The 23,675-nt window shown below is 39.2% G+C and overlaps 1 protein-coding gene and 1 long non-coding RNA gene across 2 annotated transcripts; one reads left to right on the top strand and one right to left on the bottom strand.

Annotated features, from left to right (window-relative positions):
• The first annotated feature begins 2,918 nt into the window (after nt 1-2,918).
• Nucleotides 2,919-12,680, top strand: tnfaip3 (tumor necrosis factor, alpha-induced protein 3). Its single transcript, XM_073835235.1, has 9 exons — nt 2,919-3,139; nt 3,998-4,334; nt 8,265-8,455; nt 8,560-8,701; nt 8,820-8,990; nt 9,082-9,262; nt 9,446-10,335; nt 10,478-10,677; nt 10,799-12,680. The coding sequence occupies exons 2-9, from the start codon at nt 4,028-4,030 to the stop codon at nt 11,057-11,059; spliced, it is 2,343 nt and encodes a 780-aa protein (XP_073691336.1). The 5' UTR covers nt 2,919-3,139; nt 3,998-4,027; the 3' UTR covers nt 11,060-12,680.
• Nucleotides 12,681-21,841: 9,161 nt separating this feature from the next.
• On the bottom strand, nt 21,842-23,146 carry LOC141326531 (uncharacterized). Its single transcript, XR_012353910.1, has 3 exons — nt 22,765-23,146; nt 22,257-22,290; nt 21,842-22,097 (listed from the first exon to the last, which is right to left on the bottom strand). It is a non-coding gene; the product is annotated as an uncharacterized lncRNA (long non-coding RNA).
• Nucleotides 23,147-23,675: the final 529 nt, after the last annotated feature.

The raw sequence follows: 23,675 nt of genomic DNA, 5'->3' as shown, positions 1-23,675 counted from the left end.
CCATGTCCTAAACAAATCAACATAATTTTTTAACTGAACTTGACATATAAGAGTCAATTTTTTTTTTTTTACAGTTAATTACATTTAGTAAGTGATTTTCAATTTTAAAAAGAAAGCATGTTCACATTAGAAATCTATTAGTTGAATACATTAATAGATCTGGGGTAGACTGAACTGACTCATGTACAGTTGTGAATACAGGTGTTGTTGGCTCTCTTCCTACTGGGAAACTTTTCAGTGATGTAATGATGACGTTTCAATAAGGGAAAGCTTCCAGGGCACAGATAGAAACTTACGGCTTTCCAAAAAAGAAAAATTCCTTCATGTAAAATCTACAAAACACACCTCTGTGTAAAGCCAAACTTGTAATAGATTATAAAAATGCAAGATACACAGATATTAATTGATCTATTAAAATAATGATTAACATATGTCACCATAAATCATATGTTTAATTGATAGAATGAGTTTTAAAAAGTCAAATGGATAACTAGTCATTCATGTTTAATGGTATTTTCAACAGTAAACAGCTGTGTAATTTCTATTTTGAAAGGATTACTGTCAATGCAAATTATTGTTCTAATGGAATAACCGTTATTCATCAGATTCTCCTCCTTCGGAGGGATTTCAGTACTTTGAAACTTTTCTCATTGGGACACATCACGTGCTGCTTACACAGACGTATGTTTAGTTCCCTTTAATGTTGGCTTGAACCAGATATTGTTCTTGCTGTAATGCTGTTTCACGTGAGTGACAGGTTGCTGAAGAAGGAATTGAAAACTGTCTAGCCATTAGACGACAATATTGTCCCGCCTTTTTATGGGGATGTTAATATTTTGGATTGAATTTGATTTAAAATAAATCCATGTTTGGAAGTTGTGCACACCTGTGGGAGTAAAGAGGTACTGCAGAGAGTCAGTGGACAGAAAACATATCAAAAGTTCTTTAAAAATATGTTAACTTATCATACATTTCTAAATTTCTAAAAGCTTACAGCTGAAATATAATATTTTGTCGTCTGTTGTTGACACAGTGAATGCAGAGCAGGTCAGAAGAGAAAAAGATACTGAGAAAGTAGGTCAGTGCTAGTTTAGCATAAGGTAAAAATCATGCTCATGTTATTAATAAAAGATATTTTCCAACATTACCAAAAATGTTTGAGCGGAATGAATATAAAGTATAAACGACCCTCACAAGAAACGAAATGTTAGTCACACTTTATTGCACTATTGCTGATGGGAACTTCTGATCAGCTTCTCTTGAATGCTGAGTTGAATCTTGAGTTGTAAACTTCACTCCCACGTCATTATCATCAGTCATATGTTTCACATAAAGTCTAAATCTGATGCTGATGTTTATTAGATGTCAATATGATAGTTAGAAGAAAAAAAGCAGTAACTTCTATTTTCTCCATGCTATTTTAGCAAATACACACAGTTTGAAATTTTGTCTTTTTTATATCAGCCATTGTTACCATATACTATTGAAAGTGAATATTAGCAGCATTAAATTCTTTCTAAGAAGCTCCTAGTCTACAGTCAAATTAAAGAGTCGGCTTTGTTACCGTCAAGCCTGTTTCCTTTCTGAAGGCATGACATATATTAAACTGTAAGTCATTTATTAACCTACATTGAAAAAGGGACTAACCCTGTTGCGTTCTTGTAGATTGTAGATCTAAAAAGCTAAAAGGCTCTTTGTGGTGAAAGAAGGTTCTTCAGATTATAAAAAGGTAAGAAAGAGATGGTTCTTTAAAGAACCTTTGACTGAATGGTTCTTTGTGGAACCAAAAATGGTTCTTCTATGGCATCGCTGTGAACAACCTTTTGAAGCACCTTTATTTTTAAGAGTTTAGTGCAGAAAAGAATAATAAAAAATAGTAATAATAATAAATAAATTACACCAAAGAAATATCAATATTCTGTATACAAAGACTTCATGTCAAAAGGTGGAATCATGAGATAAAAAATTACACCCTACATGTAAGTGAATGTCGTAATCATTATTTTCAAAGTGCTTTTTTTATTCAAATATCATGACTTTGAATTAATGCACGTTTTCCTGAACCATTCAACGTCCTGAACTATATGCCACGTCCTAAACAAATCAGCATAATTTTTTAACTGAACTTGATATACAGCCATAAAAATCTACTTTGTTACAGTTATTTACATTTAGTAATCTTCTTTATGAAAAGAAAATATACAGAATATAGACTAGCATTTTTGTCTTTTTTATATCAGCCATTGTTACCAAGATTTTATATAGTGAACTATTGAAAGTGAATATTTGCAGCATTAAATTATTTATTATTTATTCAATTAAAGAGTCAGCTTTACTGTCACGCCTGTTTCCTTTCCGAAGGCATGACATATCGTCACCTTAGAATTATGAGGTTCTATAAGAACTTTCGAGATATTGAACTTCAAAGTTTTTGCGTTCCATAGACTTCTGTGGATAGAACCATTTTTGTTTTCTAAAAAAAGGCCCCAAATAGCTTACAAAAGAAACATAAATAATAATGTAAATAAATTGTCACAGAATAAGAAAATGCGAGTAACTCAATTTTGACCAAAATGTCAGATAGAACCTTATAATTCATTTATTGACCTTGAAACAGTCAGGTGGAATGACCCTTGTGTAGCCCACTGACTAAGCCTGTTGCGTTTCTTGTAATGCATATTCATTCTTTGCATTTGTCAGATGGAACTAAAGCATGCATACATGGGTGTCAATTGCACAGGCTGGGACTTCCAGTGTTGTGTTTCCATATCTCACCTAACTATCACTATGGGTGTGGCAAAACAAGCGTCGGGCTTTACGTCATTGAGCCCAACGTAACGTAAGCGTAGAGCGGCGCACCGTTCGCCCCCTAGCGGAGAAGTCGAAGACAACGCTCATAATGGGTTGTGAAAGTGGAAAGTACCTTATGGAAATCCCCACTGGCTTTTATGTACTGGTTTCAATCGGGCTGTCTAAACTAGAGTAAAGACTTGGCCGTGTTTTGGACGCGTCTCGGGCGAGCAGTGAAATCCAGTGGATCTCTAAGAGCGCCATGGACCATTAAAGTGGACTGAGTGAAGTAGCAGTAGAGCCAGAGCATCTTATGGGCTTTGTTGGTGGATACCGACATATTGAACAGGTAAGAGTTGTGCGATTCATCGCCGCCCGTTCCCTCGCCTCTCTCAGATCGTGTCCAGACTCTATCCTAAACCGAGCGAGGCTGATTTCTCCCGTATTGTCTCGCGCTCCAGCGGCAGTCAGTCTGTCTCGTAGGCTACGGACGGCTACAGTCTTGAACGCCACGGATTTGACAGCCATTGTTTGCGAAGACGTCACTTATCGGCGATTAAAAACGCTAAACGGAGAAAACGTTCTATTGTTGCCATGGGGACATATCGCTTCCTTTCGAGTGTAACAGTGTTGCATTGTCTAAGGGCTTCTGTCAAGTCAATTACGTAATTCGAGCGTCAGCAACTGATGTTACAATGTTTTTTCGCATCGGTCTCTATTGTCCCCGTTGTGCTTTGTGTTTAATAAAACTGTGGACGGCGCTTTGTCGCTTTTCCCACGACGACAACGCTGCGAACGTTTCGCGAGAGCTATTTGAGGGAACGCCGTCGCTTTGGCGTTCTGAATAAGTTGTCCCTAAAGAACCTCGGCAGCTGAGACAAATAAATGGTGCCCTTGCAGTCAATGGCATTTTCAAGCCGCTAGGCTCCAGTCAGCCTGTCTGAACCCCATCTTTAGAGCTATTCTGATAGTTTTGGAAAATTCATTGTGGGGGTGGACTAATAAAGATCTTGGCCTTTCACTCATCTGACCTCAAGAGCCCTTTACCATCAGACTGGAATACACCATCAGCTTTCAGGGGCCATGATCTGTCTTTCAGTTCTTCACCTTTAGGGTTGGAGGGAAATGAGGGGAAATTCTTATTTGCAGCACATGGTCGTGGGTTGAGCGCCTCTTGACAATGTTTGTTTCATGTCTTCTTTCGCAGAGATAGATTGGTTCCCCACTCCAGATTACCATGTCTCAGGGCCAGAACTTCCTGCCCAAGTTCCTGTTTGTGAGTAACCTCCTGAAGGCCGTGAAAATCCGAGAGCGGGTGCCCAATGACGTGGTCAAGCCTTCGGCCAGCGGCGGCCTGATCCATCACCTGCGCAGCATGCATCGCTACACGCTGGAGATGATCCGCATGAGCCAGTTCCCGCAGGCCTTCCGCGAGGTCATCCAGGCGGCCATCTTGGACCGGGCCATGCAGAGCTCGCTGGAACAGGAGAAGAGGTTGAACTGGTGCCGTGAGGTCAAGAAGCTGGTGCCGCTGAGGACCAACGGTAACTATGCTGCGATATTTATCAGATAGAAATGGCGGCTCTCTGTTTTCTTCTCAAACACTTTGAGTCATTATCCCGTGATGGTCTTTTAAGTATTTATGGTAATGATCCACTTGAGATAATTCTTCTAATGTCATAACAAGGCCATGCCAGGTCATTGTTTGGTCATTTTATGACTGATAAATGAAGTGATACCTCTCTCATAATATAAGTATGTAAGAATGTAAGTTGATTACAACATTTTGTACATCTCATGCATACAACATCAAGATATCACATCAGCTGTTAAAAAGGATACATGCTTTTTTTAAATTCTTGGCACATGAGCGCTTTACAGCAGACGGGAAAATCCTGCACTGTCTGTCACACTGATGTTTTTCCCCCTTAAATCTACAGTACAATTGGATTTAAGGGGCCGTGGCGTGATGCAGGGCTCACAGTGAGCGCTTTATGACTCTGACGTTTCTAACTCAGGGTCAGGACGCACTGCTCTTCTCTTCTTATGAGTAATGCTGCAAGGGAAACTTCTCTGTACTTGCCATTGTTGCTCCATTGTACAGTCACTAGTTACTGTAACTGAAATTAGGTAAACACAGATTACACATCCTATTTTCTCCTTACCTTAACATTTGTTCGAAATAGTCCGCAAGCTAGTGCGGTTTAAACTACAGTTGTGTTAGTATAGTGTGTGTATATCATTTTATCAGTGGATTATGTCTCATTCTTGTTTTCTGGTAATTTTTAGTTTTTCTGGACAGCATGGATTTTTCCTCATAATGAAACAGGAATTTCCTGTTTTAACTCACATGGGATTATGAAAGCGTTAGACTGGAACATGCTGTGTGAAACAGATTGCATTGATAGAGAAGAATATAGAGGGTAACTTAAATAAATGTAAGAATGGTAAAAACCTTAATGAAGGAAGTTAAGTAAATCTTAAGTTTTAATGTAGTAAGTTTACTTACTTATCGATTAGGAATAGAGGTTAGGTATATGTTTCCTTCTGAATGTTAAATTTTTTTTGGCCTGAATTGGTAGGAATAGTTCAAAAGCTGTTTTGCATGACTTACTAGGTCAGAAAATGCATGTTTGCATTAACAGGAGATTTTGTTATGCGTTTATGAATGTAGTCTAATCAACTAATGATGTTACTACTAAAGTGGAGGATATGTGTAAATGTGCATGTTCTGTGAGTTTACATTTGTGACCCAGGACAACAAAACCAGTCTGAAAGCTTAATAGATAAGCTTTTCATTGATGTACGGTTTGGAATCTGAGAGTGCAAAAAAATCTAATATTGAGAAACTTGCCTTTAAAGTTCTTAGCCATGCACATTACTAATCAAAAAATAATTTTTGATATATTTATGGTAAGAAATTTAGAAAATAAATTCATGGATATCATCTTTACTTAATATCCTAATGATTTTTGGCATAACAGAAAAATAATTTTGACTCATACAATATGTATTGCTGGCTATTGCTACGAATATACCCGTGATATCTATTACTGTTTTTGTGGTCCAGGGTCACATACTTTTATCTAAAGCGATCTTCATTGCATTCTAGCATTCATTTTTTTTTTTTATTCATGCATTCCCTGGCAATTGAACCCATGATCATTGTCAGCAGCTCCACAGAAATGCATGGTATTTATTACATTAGTGTGTCCAATAATATTCATACACTATATAGTGTTTATTTGCTTGAGTTACGATTGGACTGATTGACAGGAATAATGACTGCTGACAAGCCGAAGGTGTCTGTGGCCAAATTTCAAAGCTTTTAGGTTAAATAGCTTTTGTGTATATTAATTTAATTTAAAAATGAATGGCCTCTTTGCTTCTCTGTTGCATGGGATCATATCTACACAATGCTTAATCGGTTTCTTGAGGCCACATTTATCTTCTGTGACCTGTGTTGCTGAATTTGGCCACAAGGATGTGGTTGTATAGCATACGTAGGTTGTGTCCAGGGTTTGTGTGTTCATTTTCTGTTCTTCTATTGTGTTGGGGAAGCTACTTTGAAACTGTAACTTCCCAAGTGACGAGTTTTTTTTTGTTTGTTTTTTTTTTTCATAATTTACGGTAAAGTATTTAAATATAGCCAAACTACCCCTGTGTAAAAGATTCTACACTGCTAGCTATTTACAAAAAGTGGAGGAAATTTCTTTACAAATATGTAAATCAAACTTGAATTTGAGTTACATATGCAATGTTTCAATGCAGAAACATTTGTGGTGTAGAGACTCAACAAAGGACTCAGCAAATTGGTTAATCTTATAAGACTAAATGAATTGTTTCACTTAAATGAAGTGCTACACACGAAAGCTTAGTCTGCAGTAGATCTGCATTCTCAAGCAGTGTGACCTAAAACCGCAACTTGTTGGACATTTGTTACTAGAAAAACTGCTTAATTTGAAAAGTGCTTCTGAAAATGAGGTTAAGTTATAATTTAAGAGTGTTTGGTCCTGTAAAGTCATTAATTCAGATTCAGATCCCTTTGTCAATTTTAGAGGTGTTATTTGGTGTATTTGTTTCCTACAGTTTAAGGGTCAGATGGAAACTTTCTCTTGTGTAACAAGAAGCAAAACGACGCACTGTACAAATAGTTTCCGTAAATAAAACGTAACCTATAGACCAGTTAAAACCTCCTTCTGCTTAGGAACATTTGGTCTTTGTGTTGGTAGCAGGTGCAGGCACAACCCATGCTTTTAGACAATTACGCAGGTTTAAAGAACAGGAACTAGATCATATGTTCAGACTTCCCTTATCGACCCTAGAAATGGCACGGGCGCAGGCATTCCTGTAGAGCGTCGCCCCTCCTCTCTGGAAAGTCCAGACGCTTTATATCATGGCTCTGGTGTCAAAAGGAGACGAGGGAAAGAAAAAGTTGAAGTGAAGCCCTTACGGCGCTTAATCAGAGAATCACATACTAGGGAAATTCCTCACAGTTGCGCGCAGGCTGTTTCACACAAATGCACACGAATGCACATGTTGCACAACATCAGAAAGGACACAGAATCTAGGCCATAAGCATAGCTCTGCAGTGCATGCTCTTTGAGTGTTCAAGTTTTCTTCACTTTGATCTACAGTTACAGATTACACTGAAGTTAGTGATTTACAGAAGTATTTTCTTTTTATAGGTAGGCTGACATGTCCAATAGACTTTTTTTGTCATTTGATTTCATTGCTTTTGCAGAGATACGGTCACATGTCCTGTTTTCAAATGCACACAGTCAGATGAAATGGATATCTTTAAACTGCTCTAACACCTCTGTGGAAATCCCCTGTATTGCTTTTATCTCATCCTTAATCTTGCTTCTTGACAAATACGGCTGAACTAACCTTTAGGTGTAAAAGATATTGCTGTCAAGGTACGCAGCAACAAACCAAAGACTATATATGTAGTTGTTCATTTTCTCAGTATTATTTTTTGTTGCTATGTAATGCACGTCAACGTCAACAGGTTGCTAAGGCCCTCTCTGTTATTGTTGTTTAAACAGGAACTGCAAGTTTCGTAGCCTTTTTGTCAATGCATGAATTCCACCGTTATGAACTGATACAAGTTTTTTTTTTTTTTTTTTTTTTTCAAGTCTTCTGAGAGACATTTGTCACAGCCTATCTGCCAACATCATAATACATACACTACCAGTCAAAAGTTTGGACACACTTCCCCATTCGCTTTGATGGGGAAGTGTGTCCAAACTTTTGGCCAGTAGTGTATGTAAGGAGATGGTATAACTAATGTATAATGGCATATCTGCTCATGGGCACTCTGTTTCTAGTAACTAAGTGAGCCCATTTGTAATGAATTACTCTGGGGCCTGAGGAAAATAACATCCTGATGGCACCACAAGAACATGCGAGTCCCAAGCCCTTCACTAGCCACTGTCCTGAGGAGTAATCTGTGTTTGTGTGTTTTTATTTAGGTGATGGGAACTGCCTGCTCCACGCAGCCTCTCAATACCTGCTGGGGGTTCAGGACACAGACCTGGTGCTGCGAAAGGCTCTTTATGCAGTGCTGAAGGAAACAGACACTAGTAACTTTAGAACGCGCTTTCAAACAGAGCTGCTGCACTCTCAGGAGTTCACCCAGACTGGCCTGCGATACAGCACTTTGGTGAGCACTTCCACCTTTTAGAACCTCATTAAACTATTAAAAACTGTTCTTTTTTTATATGACGATGGCAGAACTTATTATTTGAAATGTTTTTTGTTTCTCAGAACTGGGAGGAGGAATGGGTGAAGATTGTAGAAATGGCTTCTCCGGTGTCCAGCAGTAATGGCCTACAGTTTGACTCTTTAGAGGATATTCATATCTTTGTGCTTTCAAACATTCTGCGGAGACCAATTATTGTTATTGCAGGTACGTTTCTGTAAGGACCGTTTCAATAGATTTACACAAACTCTTAGTTATTGGAGCACTGGCTGATTTGGACACAAGTAAAGTGCATGATCAGTGACCAATTTATTTTTCTTAACAGACCAAGTGCTTAGAAGTATGAAGTCTGGTTCCTCCTTTTCACCCCTTAATGTTGGGGGCATATACCTGCCTTTGCATTGGCCTCCAGGAGAATGCTACAAATATCCCATAGTGCTTGGCTATGACTCCCAGCACTTTGCACCTCTGATAACAATCAAAGACAGCGGCCCAGGTATGCCACCAGACATTGCACTACTCCTTAATGTGTTACCTTACCTCCTTACCCAGTGTATTTGAATATTTGATGTTTGTGACCCATTCAGAGATCCGTGCTGTGCCATTGATAAACCCAGGACGGGGTGGGTTTGAAGATCTTCGAGTGCACTTTCTGACAGAAAAGGAGCAGCAACAGAAGGAGAAGTTGCTGAAAGACTACCTAATGCTTATAGAAATTCCCGTCATTGGCCTGGGCTACGATCCCACACAGATCATCACTGCAGCCAGGTATGAGCTCAATACAGTCTGAGGTGGTTGAGCTAGTTAAGTGGCCTGATCCAAGCATCCCAGATTGCTTAATTACTAATTAGTGTACTGTTGATTAAAAACATGTAGGCATTTCCTAAGTGTAACCACAAGTGCCTAAAAAGTTGTAGTTCCTTTTAACATCTTGAACCCTTTCTCCATCAGACTGGATGAAGGCAACCTACCTGAGGACATGAACCTGATGGAGGACTACCTACAACTGGTCAACCATGAATATAAGCGCTGGCAGGAAGATAAGGAGTCTTTATGGGCACCCCAATCCCAGCGTCCACCTCCCTTCTCCGTCTCCCAACTCTCTCTCATCGAGATCCGCTGTGCCACACCCCGCTGTACCTTCTACGTCTCTGTGGACACTCAACCCCACTGTCACGAGTGCTTCGAAAAGCGACAGGCAGGTCGCAAGCCGGAGGCCATTTCCACCACAAATCAAACCTCATCCTCTGACCCCGAGAGTCGAGGAAGGCTGGAGCGCTCCGTCCTGCCCAGCCCACGTTCCGCACCCCCTACGGCCCCAAGCCTAAGCCTTTACAGTGAGACTCATGCCATGAAGTGCAAGACACCCGGATGCTTGTTCACTCTTAGCGTGGAGCACGACGGGCTGTGTGAACGCTGCTTTACGGCGAGGCAAAACCGACCGGCTGCTAACGGGCCACCGCAAGGCCCCTCTCATGGCTGGTGGGCCTCGGGCAGCCGAGAACGAGAGAAGGAACGGGAGAGGGAGAGAGATCGAGAAAGGGACACCGAGAAATGCGTTATGTGCCGACAGGAGGTCTTTAGGATATTTAATGGTCTTTGCCCACCCTGCATGCAGAGGACTGCCATTTCTGAGAGGGGGGACGCCCAGCAGGAGGAGCCTAGAACCGAGGCCTCAGTATGGGCACTGCATAGGGAGACCGAACACCTTGGCACCACCGGCCACACCTGGCAGACACCAGCCGCCCGGCAGTGTAAACGCTCCGGCTGCCAATTCTTTGGAACGCCAGAGAAGCTGGGATTCTGCACTATATGTTATCTGGACTACCAGACCAATCACCGTAAGTGCAACCGTTCTGCATTCACTCATTTTTCTCATGAACAAGAAATATCACTGCCACTGCAATCAGTTGTAATGGGTACAGGAATCAAGCCATAGACAGGGGAGCAAGTGTGTGATTTTGGCTGTTTTTGTTTGTACAGTGGCCACCCCCGCTATTGTCCAGCCCAGACACACATCCGAGGCGGGTTTTCAGAACTGTCCGCGGTGCCGGGGTCAGGGCTGCGGTGCCGAGGGAAAGGCCATGCTAGAGGGTTACTGCAACAAGTGCTTTGTGAAGGAGCAGAGCGCTAGACTCAACCAAGCTGCTAGCAGGGGCTCTCATTCCCCACCTCTCGTCACAGTAAGTATCTTTATATGCTAGTTTCTGTTGCTGTGGAGTATGTTCGGCTCTTTCATTTATGTTGCTGTGGGGTACGTTTGGCTCTTCCCAAGTGTTGACAAACTGTGTTGTTTGTGTCCAGCGGGCCTCGAAACCACGTCCACCTCCGATGCTTACCCAGGCACAGTGTCGGCGTAGCGGTTGCAAGAACCTCTCCCCCGGCTGCACGGACCTCTGCCCAGACTGCCTCAGCCGCGGCCAGCGAGAGGGTCGGCGTGCCCAGGCGCCCAAAGAGAAAAGCAAACAGCGCTGCAAGACGCAGGGCTGCGACCACTACGCTAACCAAGAGAAACAAGGCTACTGTAACGAATGTGACCACTTCAAGCAGATTTACCGGGGCTGACAGAACAGTTGAAACATGTTGAAAAGGGCCCAGTTCATCGCGAGTGCTGGTGAACACTCTTACACGAGGAACTCTTTGCCCAAAATCCTCCACCTATATTGGGCAGGGCCTAAAGAGCCCGGTGGTGCTGTAGAATTGGTGATTACCTCTCCAACAAAGTTTTGGTCATTTGTATCATGTGTATAGGACCGTCGTGAGATGTTAGCATACAGAAACTAACGATAAGCAGTGACGTCTAGTCGCGCACCTGTGGCGTCTGCTGTTTATACCGAACAGGGTAATTGAGGAAAGCATGTCTTAAGAATTACCGATTTCAGATTAGCAACAAAATTGACCAAAGTTAATTTCCTGAAAGATATGTCTAGCCAATGTACATCACCACTGTGGACTGCAGAAAGCCTTTTGGAAGAACAGGAATAAGACGTACAGGGTATGCAGAGACCACCGAAGGACAGCATTTGATAGTTTCTTCATAAAATGTAGGTTAAGTGCCAATGAGAGCTTGCTAAGCAGAGCTCGAATTTCATTTCCTGCTGCACCATTTGATGTCTGCAAGCAGTACGGATCTGTTGCCTTTGAGAATGTTTTTGTTTACCATCGATCACTTTTTCACAAGTCCTTCTTGCTCTTGAAACTATTTTTCACTTTTGCTTGCCTTGCTAAACTTCATATGACGTGGTCTGTTCTATTGAATGGATATGTTCATTTTTATGTGGCTGAAATATTCCTTAAGTGCAATGAAAACCAGATACTTGACACCTCCCCGATGTCTAGAGCAGATGAAATTAAATTAAGCTGAAGGGAATGGCCGTGCCAAAAATAAAGAGCGTCAAAAAAATTTGACAAACAAACGATGAGATGGCTGAAATCTCTGTCTGGATAAACAGCCAAGCGAAAACAAATCAATTCGAAAGTAAACACACCCAGGTAAGAAATGTCCGCTCCTAGATCTGTGAACTCCCCGTTTAGCCACATTCTTTTGGTTGCACTACTCTCCTTTAAACACACAATGCCTCAGTCTATTCTTTGCATACCTTTAGTATGCACAAACTGACATTCTCTATTTGAATATTTCTGCAATATCTGCACAGACGTAAAAAGAAAAGATAGAGCTAGCTCCTGTGGCATCATTTATAAAGAAATAACTGTCTGTGTTAAACATTCCCATCTTTAAAGTCCAATATTGTGCAAGCACATTTAGCTTTGTCTACTTGAGAATTAGATTCACGTGGGCCTATACAGAAATGTGCTTCGGACAAATGATACACACGAGAACAATTCGCAGTCGAATCGTAAATTCAAGAGTGTCTACTCTTCAACTACTGGATCTGTTCAGTCAGTGCAGATCATCACAAACTTGCACAATACTAAATAAGCTGCTCTGGAATTAGGAACGGTACTTCTGACTTACAGTACATAGTGACATTCCAGTTATAGACATAGAGGAATATAGATGACGAGATAGAAATTTTGTGCACCCTTTCATATAGAGTATTGTATGAAAAGCCTTGTTTTTTTGGTTTGTTTGGTATTTATTCACAGCAAATATTAACTGTAATGTGTTTCAAGAATTATTTATATGTGGTCCTGGAATAAATTATTTTTAATAGAAAAACATTAACACGTTTCCTGTGTCTGTTTGCCTTGATTTGCTTTATTGCAGCTTGAAGTACATGTTGTAACAAGAAACACTTAAAGGTGCTTATAAAATAGGACTTCTAAGTAATACGTAAAATGACGTATTAAGAAAGTAACAATGGTGTTGGTATTGGTAACAAAACAACGTTACCATGTCAATGGCTGCGCCTAAACTAATTACGTAACTACGGTTGGGTGAATTCCAGAGAACCGCTAGAGATGACGAAGTCACATAATGACGTGGGCTTGTTGGCCAAAAAAAAAAAAAAAAGAAGTTTAGCAGATATCCTGAAATCACAGAACCATGCTAGTGTCCCTTCATTCCTACAGGCTGCTACAGAAAAACTGTAGAATTGACCTTGAGAAACCTGCCAGGGAGAATCCCAGGTGGCAGCAGTGCAGATATCGTCCAAGTCAACAAAAACAGCCTTGTAGAGTGACACGTGAGATCTCTACGTAAGGGCTGCAGTCAACATCCAAAATATCAAAGAATAGGATCAATCCTGTGGTAACCTATACCATAAAGAGAAAGGTTTCCACAAGGACGCATAGACTTGCTATGTGGAAATAACCCAGCAATTGTGTAAGTTCACAATCTTATAAAAGAATTGGATCCAGAGTCAGGAACAGAGAGATCTGTGGCCTATCACCTTATGTGCTTCTACAGGAAGCTTCTGTGTAATGTTTCCCACAACAGGGGCATCTGTGCAAGTATCTGCCACCTGACTGTTTCAACCCAGAGGAACCACTACTGGGTGAACTGGGTGCTAGTTCAGAGCCAGTGCTATTGCCGGTTCGGAGTTGGTTCAACTAGCGAGCCTTTGCCTTTCCACGGACTAGAGAGCTACCGCAGAGCCAGGTCTCACGTCGCTGAATATGTCTCACCTTTCCTAGCAACGCTAGAGTGGCAGCACTAAACTTGGAGAGCAAACGATTTTTTAAGCTTTTGAATTGTTCTCATGGTACTTCAACGCCACACGCCGACCAGTTTGCACAGCACCGACACATCACGAACAAGCCTAATATCAACAATGCGGACGCTGCATTGCTATTGATGTTCATGGCTTTCGGAACCTACATCAACAACCAAACACGGTGAATCCAACGTGTTTAGCTGCTATTTAAAGGGGTCATATGATGCGGTTTCTTGTTTTCCTTTGTCTTTGGAGTGTTACCAGCCCGTTTGTGCACAGATAAGATCTGTAAAGTTGCAAAGCTTAAAGTCTCAAACCCAAAGAGATATTTATTGTTAGGACTCCCTAAAACGGTTTGTTCAAACACGCCCCCACTTGTCCACGCCACGGGGTGAGTAGATTAACATAACACCGCCCATATGTATATGGAAAGAAAGAAGGCGTAACTTATACCGGCTGTAGTAGTGCTGCAGTCGCCATGTTGTAAGACAGTGTGTTTTATTGCGAAAGCAAAAGTGAAAGTACTTTGTTTGGTCTTCCAAATGAGGACACAACTAGAAATCAGTGGATAAGTTATATTTACAACACTGTTCCGGAACAGTACAACGCAAATAGTCGAGTGGGTGATGCACATTTCACAGAGGACTGTTTCCTGAACCTGGGAGAGCAGCTTACAATGCCAGCTGTACACAAAGGGTTAAGGCTATAAAGTGGGGCAACTCCAATATTGCAAGGAAAGTCTGCACTTCTGACTGACGGCCTGTAAGTACGTTTTCACATTTAAAGAATTCAGTACTGACAATTCAAACGCCACTTTTGAGCAGTGTAGAGTACTGCTTGTTGTTTCTCGTTCTACGATCACAAATGTAGACATGGTGTTGTTTACGTGACGCGACACAATGCGACACGTAAAAAGACAGTATGAGCGATTATAATCAGTATTTATGTCCCCACTGGATGCAACAAAAGCCTCGTTTATAATGGGTTTTATTGTTTGTGTCTCGTCGCGCCGAAAAACAGCATTACAGCATGGTAAGGGGCGTAACATTTCGGTCACACTTGGGGTATTCTTCCAATCACAACGGACCGGATAGCTGGCCAATCAGACAACACCTCAGTTTCCATCAACGATGAGTTTTGTACAAATCGAAGCGTTTCAGAAAGGCAGGGCAGAGAGGAGCAACAATAATGTACAGTATGTGGAAAATAATATGTTTTTTGAACCCCAAACTACATAAACACATTGCATTACAACAAATACACAGAATAATGCTCTTTTTAGCAACATCATATGATCCCTTTTAAAAATGGTGGTCAAAATTTTCTGTTCGTCTTTTTGGTCATGGTAGCCCGGCCCCAGCCCTTGACGCAAGTGCTTCTTACTTCTAGACCAGCAATGTTTTGGTGTTACTTACAAACCACTTTTCCTAGTTCAGAGCTGGTGTTTTGGGTGTCAAAAGACAAAGAACTGACTTAAAACTACAAACCAGTGCTCAAACTGCCTTGGTGGAAAAGTGGGAACAATTAGTCAGTGTAGACACCTGGTGAGAATGCTTCCTGAAGCTCAGTTGCAAGAACCTGAGGTTCCTTGTGCCACCTTGATGGTTCAGGTAAAAAACTGTCAAGGCTTTGTCAGATCTAACAAGCAAGTAGTCCTGCCAAGTCTAGCAAGAAGTAGTTTCAACCACACATAGCTTTAGCAGACTGATAAAGTGAGACTATATCAGTGATGTACCTTAAAGGTCCACTTAAGTGCCTTAAAACACGCAGTGTTATTCTATGTGGTGACGTAATTTTAACTGAAACAGGAAAGCAGGGCAGGACATATTGTGTGGCCCCGCCCACTTTTTTAAAATAGCCAATAGCGTTCTATTTATATCTGCCCGGGCCAGAGCTGTTGAGCTCGGTAAAAGCCGCATTTGACAGCTTATGACAGCCACAGTCTAATAGATTACCCCCTAGATTCAATATGAAACTCTTACTAAAACAAAATACTGATCATAATCATGCTGAGGCTGTGTAGTTTAATACATGCCACTGCATATGATCTGCTCCGTGTGATCGTGTCTCTGGACCGGAGCCAAAGTCCGGAGTAGACTGTGTGCGCTGCTGCGGTTCGCGTGACACAATGAGAAACCAGACCTCATTTGCCCCGATGGAAAGTAAATTTACTCTGAATCGTTCCCTATCGCCTACATTGTGCACTACATGCTATTCACCATACAGAAAACACTATCACTGTGAACAAGTGACCGATCTCAGCTGCAGATTCAACGTCTATTTATAGTGTAGGGGGCGGGACGCTACAGACTCTAGAGAGCATTTGATTGGACAGAACGTTTGATGAGAAGCTGAAGTGCAGCGTGATGTCACCAAAATCGTTGATTCATATTGGTGGAAGTGAGAGACTGTAGGTTTTGAACGGTCATATCTTGTAAACACAGTTTTGTTATTGTTTTGGAGCACACTAGCTTATAGATAACTAACATATTCATACTAAAAGCCAAAAAACTTTCATTTTGATGTCATGGGGACTTTAACGGGATGGCATGTTCATTCCATGTTGCTCCCCACCCCCAACTATGAAGAGATTAGATCAACCCAGACACAACTGCTTTCAAACCAGATGAGAACCAAATCTGAGCTGGATGAAGACACTATTTTCTTGAGCCGCTTCATATCTGAGTAAATAAACGAAAGGTTGATAGGTTTTGACCATCATCAGGGGTAAGGATTGTTTAGCAAAAAGTGTTTTCCAACCCTGTTTCAGGAGACATTTTGAATATTTCCCTTATCTGACCCACACGAATTTCCCTCTCTACTTCCCGTTTATTGCCAGTGTCCTTCAAACTGAACATATTTGTTTCAGTGAAGATGCTGGAATACCCTATGAGGTCCACTTCGCAGGAAACTTGCGGTCACCGGGAAGAGAGTTGGGAAATATGCACAACTGGATAGAACCAACAAAAAAAAAAATCTACTCGTCCTTAGCTCTGTCTCTGTAACATGCTTTTTGATAAAGCTGTTTTGAGTCTCCATTTTGTAGTTAACATTCATGTGTAGCTGATTGGTATCATTTTTGACTGACTCTAAAAACCTTGCATAAACCCAAGGTGAATTTTGTGCCATTAGAAGCAAACTATTCTGTCACAGGAAGTGTTGTGGTTGTGAGTTACAACATTGCTATCGTTGTGTCTTTTTTTTTTTTTTTGCCTGGTTCAAACTTTGTGGCTCTTTCTAATAATGTGATTCTGAAAGTCAACTCGCAGCCGTTTCAGTGGCCCACACTCAAACTGCTCGAGAAGTAGGCAACCCCCAAACCCCCTCAAGAGCTCTACTGACTCACAGCTGGAAGGAAAGAGTGCATGAGTGTAAGAGAGGGAGGGGATATTTGGTGTGGGGAAGAGGTGACATTTCAGTGATGCGGGGGCAGCGTGGGCGGGAAGTTAACGCACAACCTGTAGTGCGGCGCTCTGAAAATAGCATGCTATGCAAAGTGACACGTTAGCCATAAAATGTGCAGCCTACACAATGATTCTCTGCTATTCTGTTGAAGTGCGCTTCCAGTGTGCTAAAAGTTTTCGGCAGAAAAACATCAAATAATACTGAGCAGCATACTACAACATGCTTGTCCTCTCTCTCATAACCCTCTCAGGGTTAAACTTTTGCTACTTGCTAAAATTAAACCTTAAACTTACTTTATTTTTGCTAGTTGTCAAGCACTAAATGCCTTGTTAGACATATTAACACGTTAAAGGACTAGTTCACTTTCAGAACAAAAATTTACAGATAATGTACTCACCCCCTTGTCGTCTTTCTTCAGTCGTAAGGAAATTGTTTTTTAAGTAAAACATTTCAGGATTTCTCTCCATATAGTGGACTTCTATGGTGCCCCCGAGTTTGAACTTCCAAAATGCAGCTTCAAAGGGCTCTAAACGATCACAGCTGAGGAAAGAAGGGTCTTATCTAGCAAAACGGTCTTGTCTAGGTCTGTGTGTGCTCTGTTTAGAGATTAAAAAATTGTAAATGTTTTTAGAAAATAACCTATCATTTCGCTAGATATGACCCTTCTTCCTTGGCTGGGATCATTTAGAGTCCTTTCAAGCTGCATTTAAACTGTATTTTGGAAGTCCAAACTCAGGGGCACCATAGAAGTCCATTATATGGAGAGAAATCCTGAAATGTTTTCCTCAAAAAACATAATTTCTATACGACTGAAGAAAGACTTAAAAATCTTGGATGACAAGGAGGTGAGTACATTATCTGTAAATTTTTGTTCTAAAAAGTGAACTACTCCTTTAAATTTAAAACGTAATTAAAATTTTAAAATGAAAAATTATTCAAATAACATTGCAAAAATGCTTTTCTTAGATTTTTTGTCTTGTTTCCAGCCAAAATATCTAACAATTCTTAAATCAAGAAGGATTTTCTAGAAGAGTAAAAATTATTTTCTTGTTTTCAGATAAAACAAGTCAAAATGAAGTGAGTTTTTGCTTAGAACCAGCTAAATAATCTACCAATGGGGTAAATCAAAAAAAAAAAACTTATTTCAAACAGAAAACAAGATTATTTTGCTTACCCCATTGGCAGATTATTTAGCTTGTTTTAAGCAAAAACACACTTAATTTTGACTAGTTTTTTCTGAAGACAAGACAGTAATTTTTACTTGTCTAAAAAATCCTTCTTGATTTAAGAATTTTTAGATATTTTGGCTGGAAATGACAAAAAATCTAAGTAAGAAAAGCATTTTTTTGCAGTGAAAACTATAAAAAACTATAAAAGTATATCAATGATACTAAATTAACTTAGTAAGAGAACAAACAACCCTTTCTGTAATTACTAGATTTGTATTATAGCCTTGATAGTGGCTTTTATAAAAGGATTACATAATGAAATGTCAAATAAATAATTAAATAAATAAATGTTTGTTTTTGTTTTTTATTAAAACTTTAAGCAAATCCAGTAAGTGGCTTACTTTCACTAAAATAAAATCATGTATTTCGAATGTCTGAAGTGCTCTGAAACATGATCCAGATCTTGTTAGAATTATATTATAATGTCACAAATACAGTGTATATATATATATTCAAAAGTTTGGGGTCAGTAAGGTAATATTCTTTAAAGACGTCTCTTATGCTCATCAAGGCTGCATTTATTTGATTAAAAATACAGAAAAAAACAGTAATATTGCAAAATGTTTTTACAATATAAAATATATTTTTTTTATTTTAACATACTTTAAAATAGAATTTATTCCTGTGATGAAAAGCTGAATTTTTATCAGCTCAAGTCTTAAGTGTCACATGATCCTTCAGAAATCATTCTAATATGCTGATTTATTATTAGAATGATCAGTGTTGGATAATATCAACAGTTGTGCTGCCAAATATTTTTGGGAACCTGTGATTTTTTTTTTCAGGATTCTTTCATGAATAACAAGTTTAAAAAGTACAGTGTTTTTTCAAAATATAAATATTTTCTAACAATGTAAATTATTTATTATTAACGTTTCATAAACTTTTAATTATTAACTTAATACATCCTTGGTGAATAAAAGTATTAATTTCTTAAAAAAAAGAAACAATAAAAATGTATATACATATGCATACAACATATATTCAATATAAATAATCACATAACTGTTGAATTTTTGAAGTGTGTTTGAGTTAGTGTGAAACTGAAATACAATTTTCATGCCAGAAAAAAAGGAAAACAAAACAAACCCAAGATAAAAAAGGATCCCACAGTACATCTTTTTCGATATAGTCAACTGATAGGCCGTTGCTGCTGTTGTCTGGTGGAGTGCAGAGGGAATTCCAGGTCTGTTCATTTACAGTGGTGTGTTTGACTCGATCCCATGAGTCATTTTTGTACAACAGGAAAAGTTCCAAGATGATCTGTCACCTCGGGTGCATTCCAGAAAAGTTTCCTGAAGGCCGTAGCTTATGACTGTCAGCATGACAGAACGCCATACCTGTCTATTTGTTACTGTTGTTAAGAGCTCGTTCAACATGTTATTGTATAATTCTGTATTAAACCGTAATTGTAAACGTTTATGCACAGAAGTTTATACGTAGCAGTCAAAGGTAAGTCAACTCAAAAGCCTTGATCTGACGTCAAATTCAGCGAACAAAACTGAAAGTTTCTCACGTGTCTAGCAACCAACAGGCTGATACTGGGAATAGGTGTGATTTGCATGGTCACGTCATGTTATGAGCTCTTCAGTTCATGCGCTGACTCATTCTCTACCAGCGATCTATAGGATGGATCCCGTAAATTTCATCATCACGTAGTTCTGATTTAAGCAGACCCACAGAGCTGGTGTTCAGGGGGTTGCCCCCAGCAAAACTACGGTCTTGAGTCGGAGTGAAGTCAGTTAAAACAGCAAGTCGAAGTGGGGGTGTGGACTCAAAGAAGCTATAGGAAACATTCAAGGGGAAATCATTTTTTTCAGGTGTTTTTTCTTTCTTTCATTTTTTTTTTTTTTGTAACTTTTCAGTAAGTTACTGTTTTGACTCATGACTCAAAAACCCACTCCCCCGTCACAGCTAGACAGTGTTCAAATGGCAACAATGCTGAAATGCTTTGATTTCATAATAAAGACGTGAGTGGAATTACCTGCTTGACAAAGTTCAAAACATTCTGAACATTTATAGCTCTTTTATTTCATACTAGAACCATACTAACCTGCTCTAACTCAAAATACAAATCCATCTTACTGGAATAGTTGAAAAACAATAAATGAGCTGTTAACTCTATTTGGGGTCTGAGAGATCCCAAGACCCTTCAATAGCTCAGAAAAGGAGAAACCGGAAGAGGTCCGAGAAACATATTACAAGACTTTTAAAGTAAAATGATTTTTTTTAACTGGGTTAAAGTGACCATTTTATATTTTTTTATAAAACGTATTGCCAGTTCTCTTTACTGATTTATCTAAATATATATATATATATATATATATATATATATATATATATGTGTGTGTGTGTGTGTGTGTGTGTGTGTGTGTGTGTGTGTGTGTGTGTGTGTGTGTGTGTGTGTGTGTGTATATATATATATATATATATATATATATATATATATATATATATATATATATTAGGGCCGGGACTTTAACGCGTTAATTTAGATTAATTAATTACACAAAAATAACGCGTTAAATTTTTTTAACGCATTTTAATCGCACTTAATTTTGCACCGCGGAACGTTTCTCACTGGATGAGTTTCAGCGGACCTATTATACTGGAGCACCAACTAGCGTTCAGACAAAGGCTGGCTGCGTCCGAAATCGCCTACTCAATGAGTAGGTACTTAATTTCAATAAGTACTTACTTAACGAGCGCTAAAAGAGTACCTACTCAACAGCCAAATCTCGTTGAGTATGGATGCGTTCCGCCATGTTGACGTTATCATGTGACCTATGACGTTATAACAAGCGCAACATGAAATGATATGAGCGACGGATTTAATTCATCTATCTGTAAACATTTTGATGTTGATGAAATTTGCTTATTTTGGATTGATTGAAGTTTTTATATTTTTAACAATACTAAAATGACTAAAACCCCCAAATTTGTTGTCTTGAATATGTTAATGGGCAAAATTGTGCAAAACTAGCTTAGATCTGATGTTTTCCTTTTTCTTGCTGAATTTCTCTGTCCTTTCATCCCTGAAACTTAAAATAATAATAAATAAATAACAAAAACAAAGGCAATTTTTAATTCATTGCGATTTTATGAATATTCAAATATATTTAATATTTTTTTTCTGTATCTAATCTTGTACTATGTACGCAAACCTTTTATAGTTATGTTTTCTGTCATGATTGTTCTTTGTTAAAGATACTTAAGTCTTTCCCTGAGTTTGTATGGAATTATAAATTCTGCAGTAATAATAATACAAAAATTTGAGCGACAGCGACACCTCATGGCATCAGTAACATGACAACCCTACCCAGTACGCTCTCCTCCATGTTTACAACATCTGCACAAAAGAGACGTCGATCAGTTGCTCAAAGATCTTACCTTTGGAGAAGACTGTTGATTTTACACTCGGAAAATTTAAGTATTACTATTTAGAAATTAAAATAACTTTAGAATGCATTGCTAGCCCACTCCAACACGTACCAACAATAATAATGATAAATGCTGACTAATAATTAATGATATTTTTAGTTAAACAACATAATGTTGTTGTTTTTTTCAATGAAGTAATGAATAAATGCATAGGCTTATGAAAATGTTATATTTTATTTACTGACAACATCAGGAAACATGAATAAATTAGTAAAATAATAAAAGTAACCATGAACATAAATAAATACACATGGAACAAAGCTTTATTAAACATATTGGTCTTCTAGTCTTTTTGATGAAGAGACCGCAGCAACATCTGGTCCAGATGAGGCAAAGGGCAGGTGGAGTGATGGAGGGTCTCATTTCCAGGATGCTGCTGTGGATTTCTCCTTTGTCACTGCACACACCAGTCTGCAGACATTTCAGATCATACAAAGATGCACAAATATAATACAAAAACTGTCATTTTAACAGCACAGTGTCATTAGATCTCTGTATTGGAAGTTACAAAATGATCAATCTTTATATTAAGTTTCGGATTTTACTTTTCCCCAAAAATGCTGCAGTCACCTTTCCTTTCAGGTCCTGCTCCACCACAAAACATCTGCAACAAAGTCACATAAATCAAGAATCAGAAAAGTTCTGTTATAGCTCTGTTTGAAATGAGTTTGAAGTTCAGTTAGGCCTACTATATGTATATGTGTTTATTTACATTACTTACATTAATGTAAAGCAGTGACAGTGAATTCTCACATAACGTCCATCACTCACTCAGATGTTTTGTGTTTTGTGTTGCTCTAGTCTAGAACATTTTCCTGTCATTTGTTAAATAGACATTTATTAAACGTCTTTAAAATGTATATGTTTTATGTAAATCCGCTTTTAAAGACGTGCGTGTGCTACCTGAAGCTTAATGTTCGTTATACGTCATAAAACATGTTTTAACAGCGAAATCACAAATATACTAACTATAGCATATAACATCTTGGCACCTTATGCAAATCAACAGTTTACGATAAAGTAGCTCAACAAATATGATTTTTAAGACAGGGAACCGTGTTTTGGTTGTAATACTCACATTTGTAAACACCCTCGCCGTGGTTCTCAATCACGTTCGATGATGACGTTTTGGCCTCCTGTGGACTCCTGGGATTGAAAAGTATCCATCGATGAAGACTTCAGGATCTGGGCTGAAGCAGTAGGACATCCGGGGATTTCTCGCCTACTCTTTTGTGAATACTGAGGTTTCGGACGTACTTCTTTCTTCACGTACTCTTTTTTTCCTACTATATAGTAGTTAAGTAGGCATATTCGGACGCACTTTAAGTAGACGTACACCCGAATCTCGCGAGAATTAGTGCATTCGCCTACTAATTCTCGCCTACTCTTTTATAAATACTTAGGATTCGGACATACTTATTTGCTCGCCTACTGCTTTTCCCTACTAAATAGTAGAGAAGTAGGCGATTTCGGACGCAGCCAGCGTCAGTTAAAAACGCAGTTATGACAAAGTAGTATGTCCCTACGCTTGCCTACTATCTTGCTACATACTCAAAAGTATGTACTTTTTCTTCACAAAAAAAGTACATACTTTTAGGGCATAGTATAAGTAGGCGAATTGGGACGCAGCATGTATTTAACAGTGCCATGAGGCTTACTGCGCTGAGGCCGAAGCAGTCAATCACAGAACATGAGAGAGGCTGTGCTTTGATCATTTTAACATAACACATTAATAATGAACTTAAACAATTATAGGATAATATTTAAATTAATTTTAATCTTGTGGCTCCCCTGGAGGATCACTGAGGCCCCTAGTGGGTTGGGAACCCCTGTCATTGTCAAACCACTAGATGGCAGCGTATCACATACAAACATCTGCAGTAGTTCTGTCTTTGTGTCTGGTTCATTGCCTGAAGATGATGTAATATCATCTCATTTGATCTACCTGTTGACTAGCAAAAAGCACTTTGATTTTCCCTTTAGTTTCAT

This window comes from Garra rufa, chromosome 2, assembly GCF_049309525.1.
Source record: "Garra rufa chromosome 2, GarRuf1.0, whole genome shotgun sequence".
Taxonomy (NCBI): Eukaryota; Metazoa; Chordata; class Actinopteri; order Cypriniformes; family Cyprinidae; genus Garra; species Garra rufa.
The sequence above is the reverse complement of the archived record's forward strand: the minus strand, read 5'-3'. Positions and strand labels throughout refer to the sequence as shown.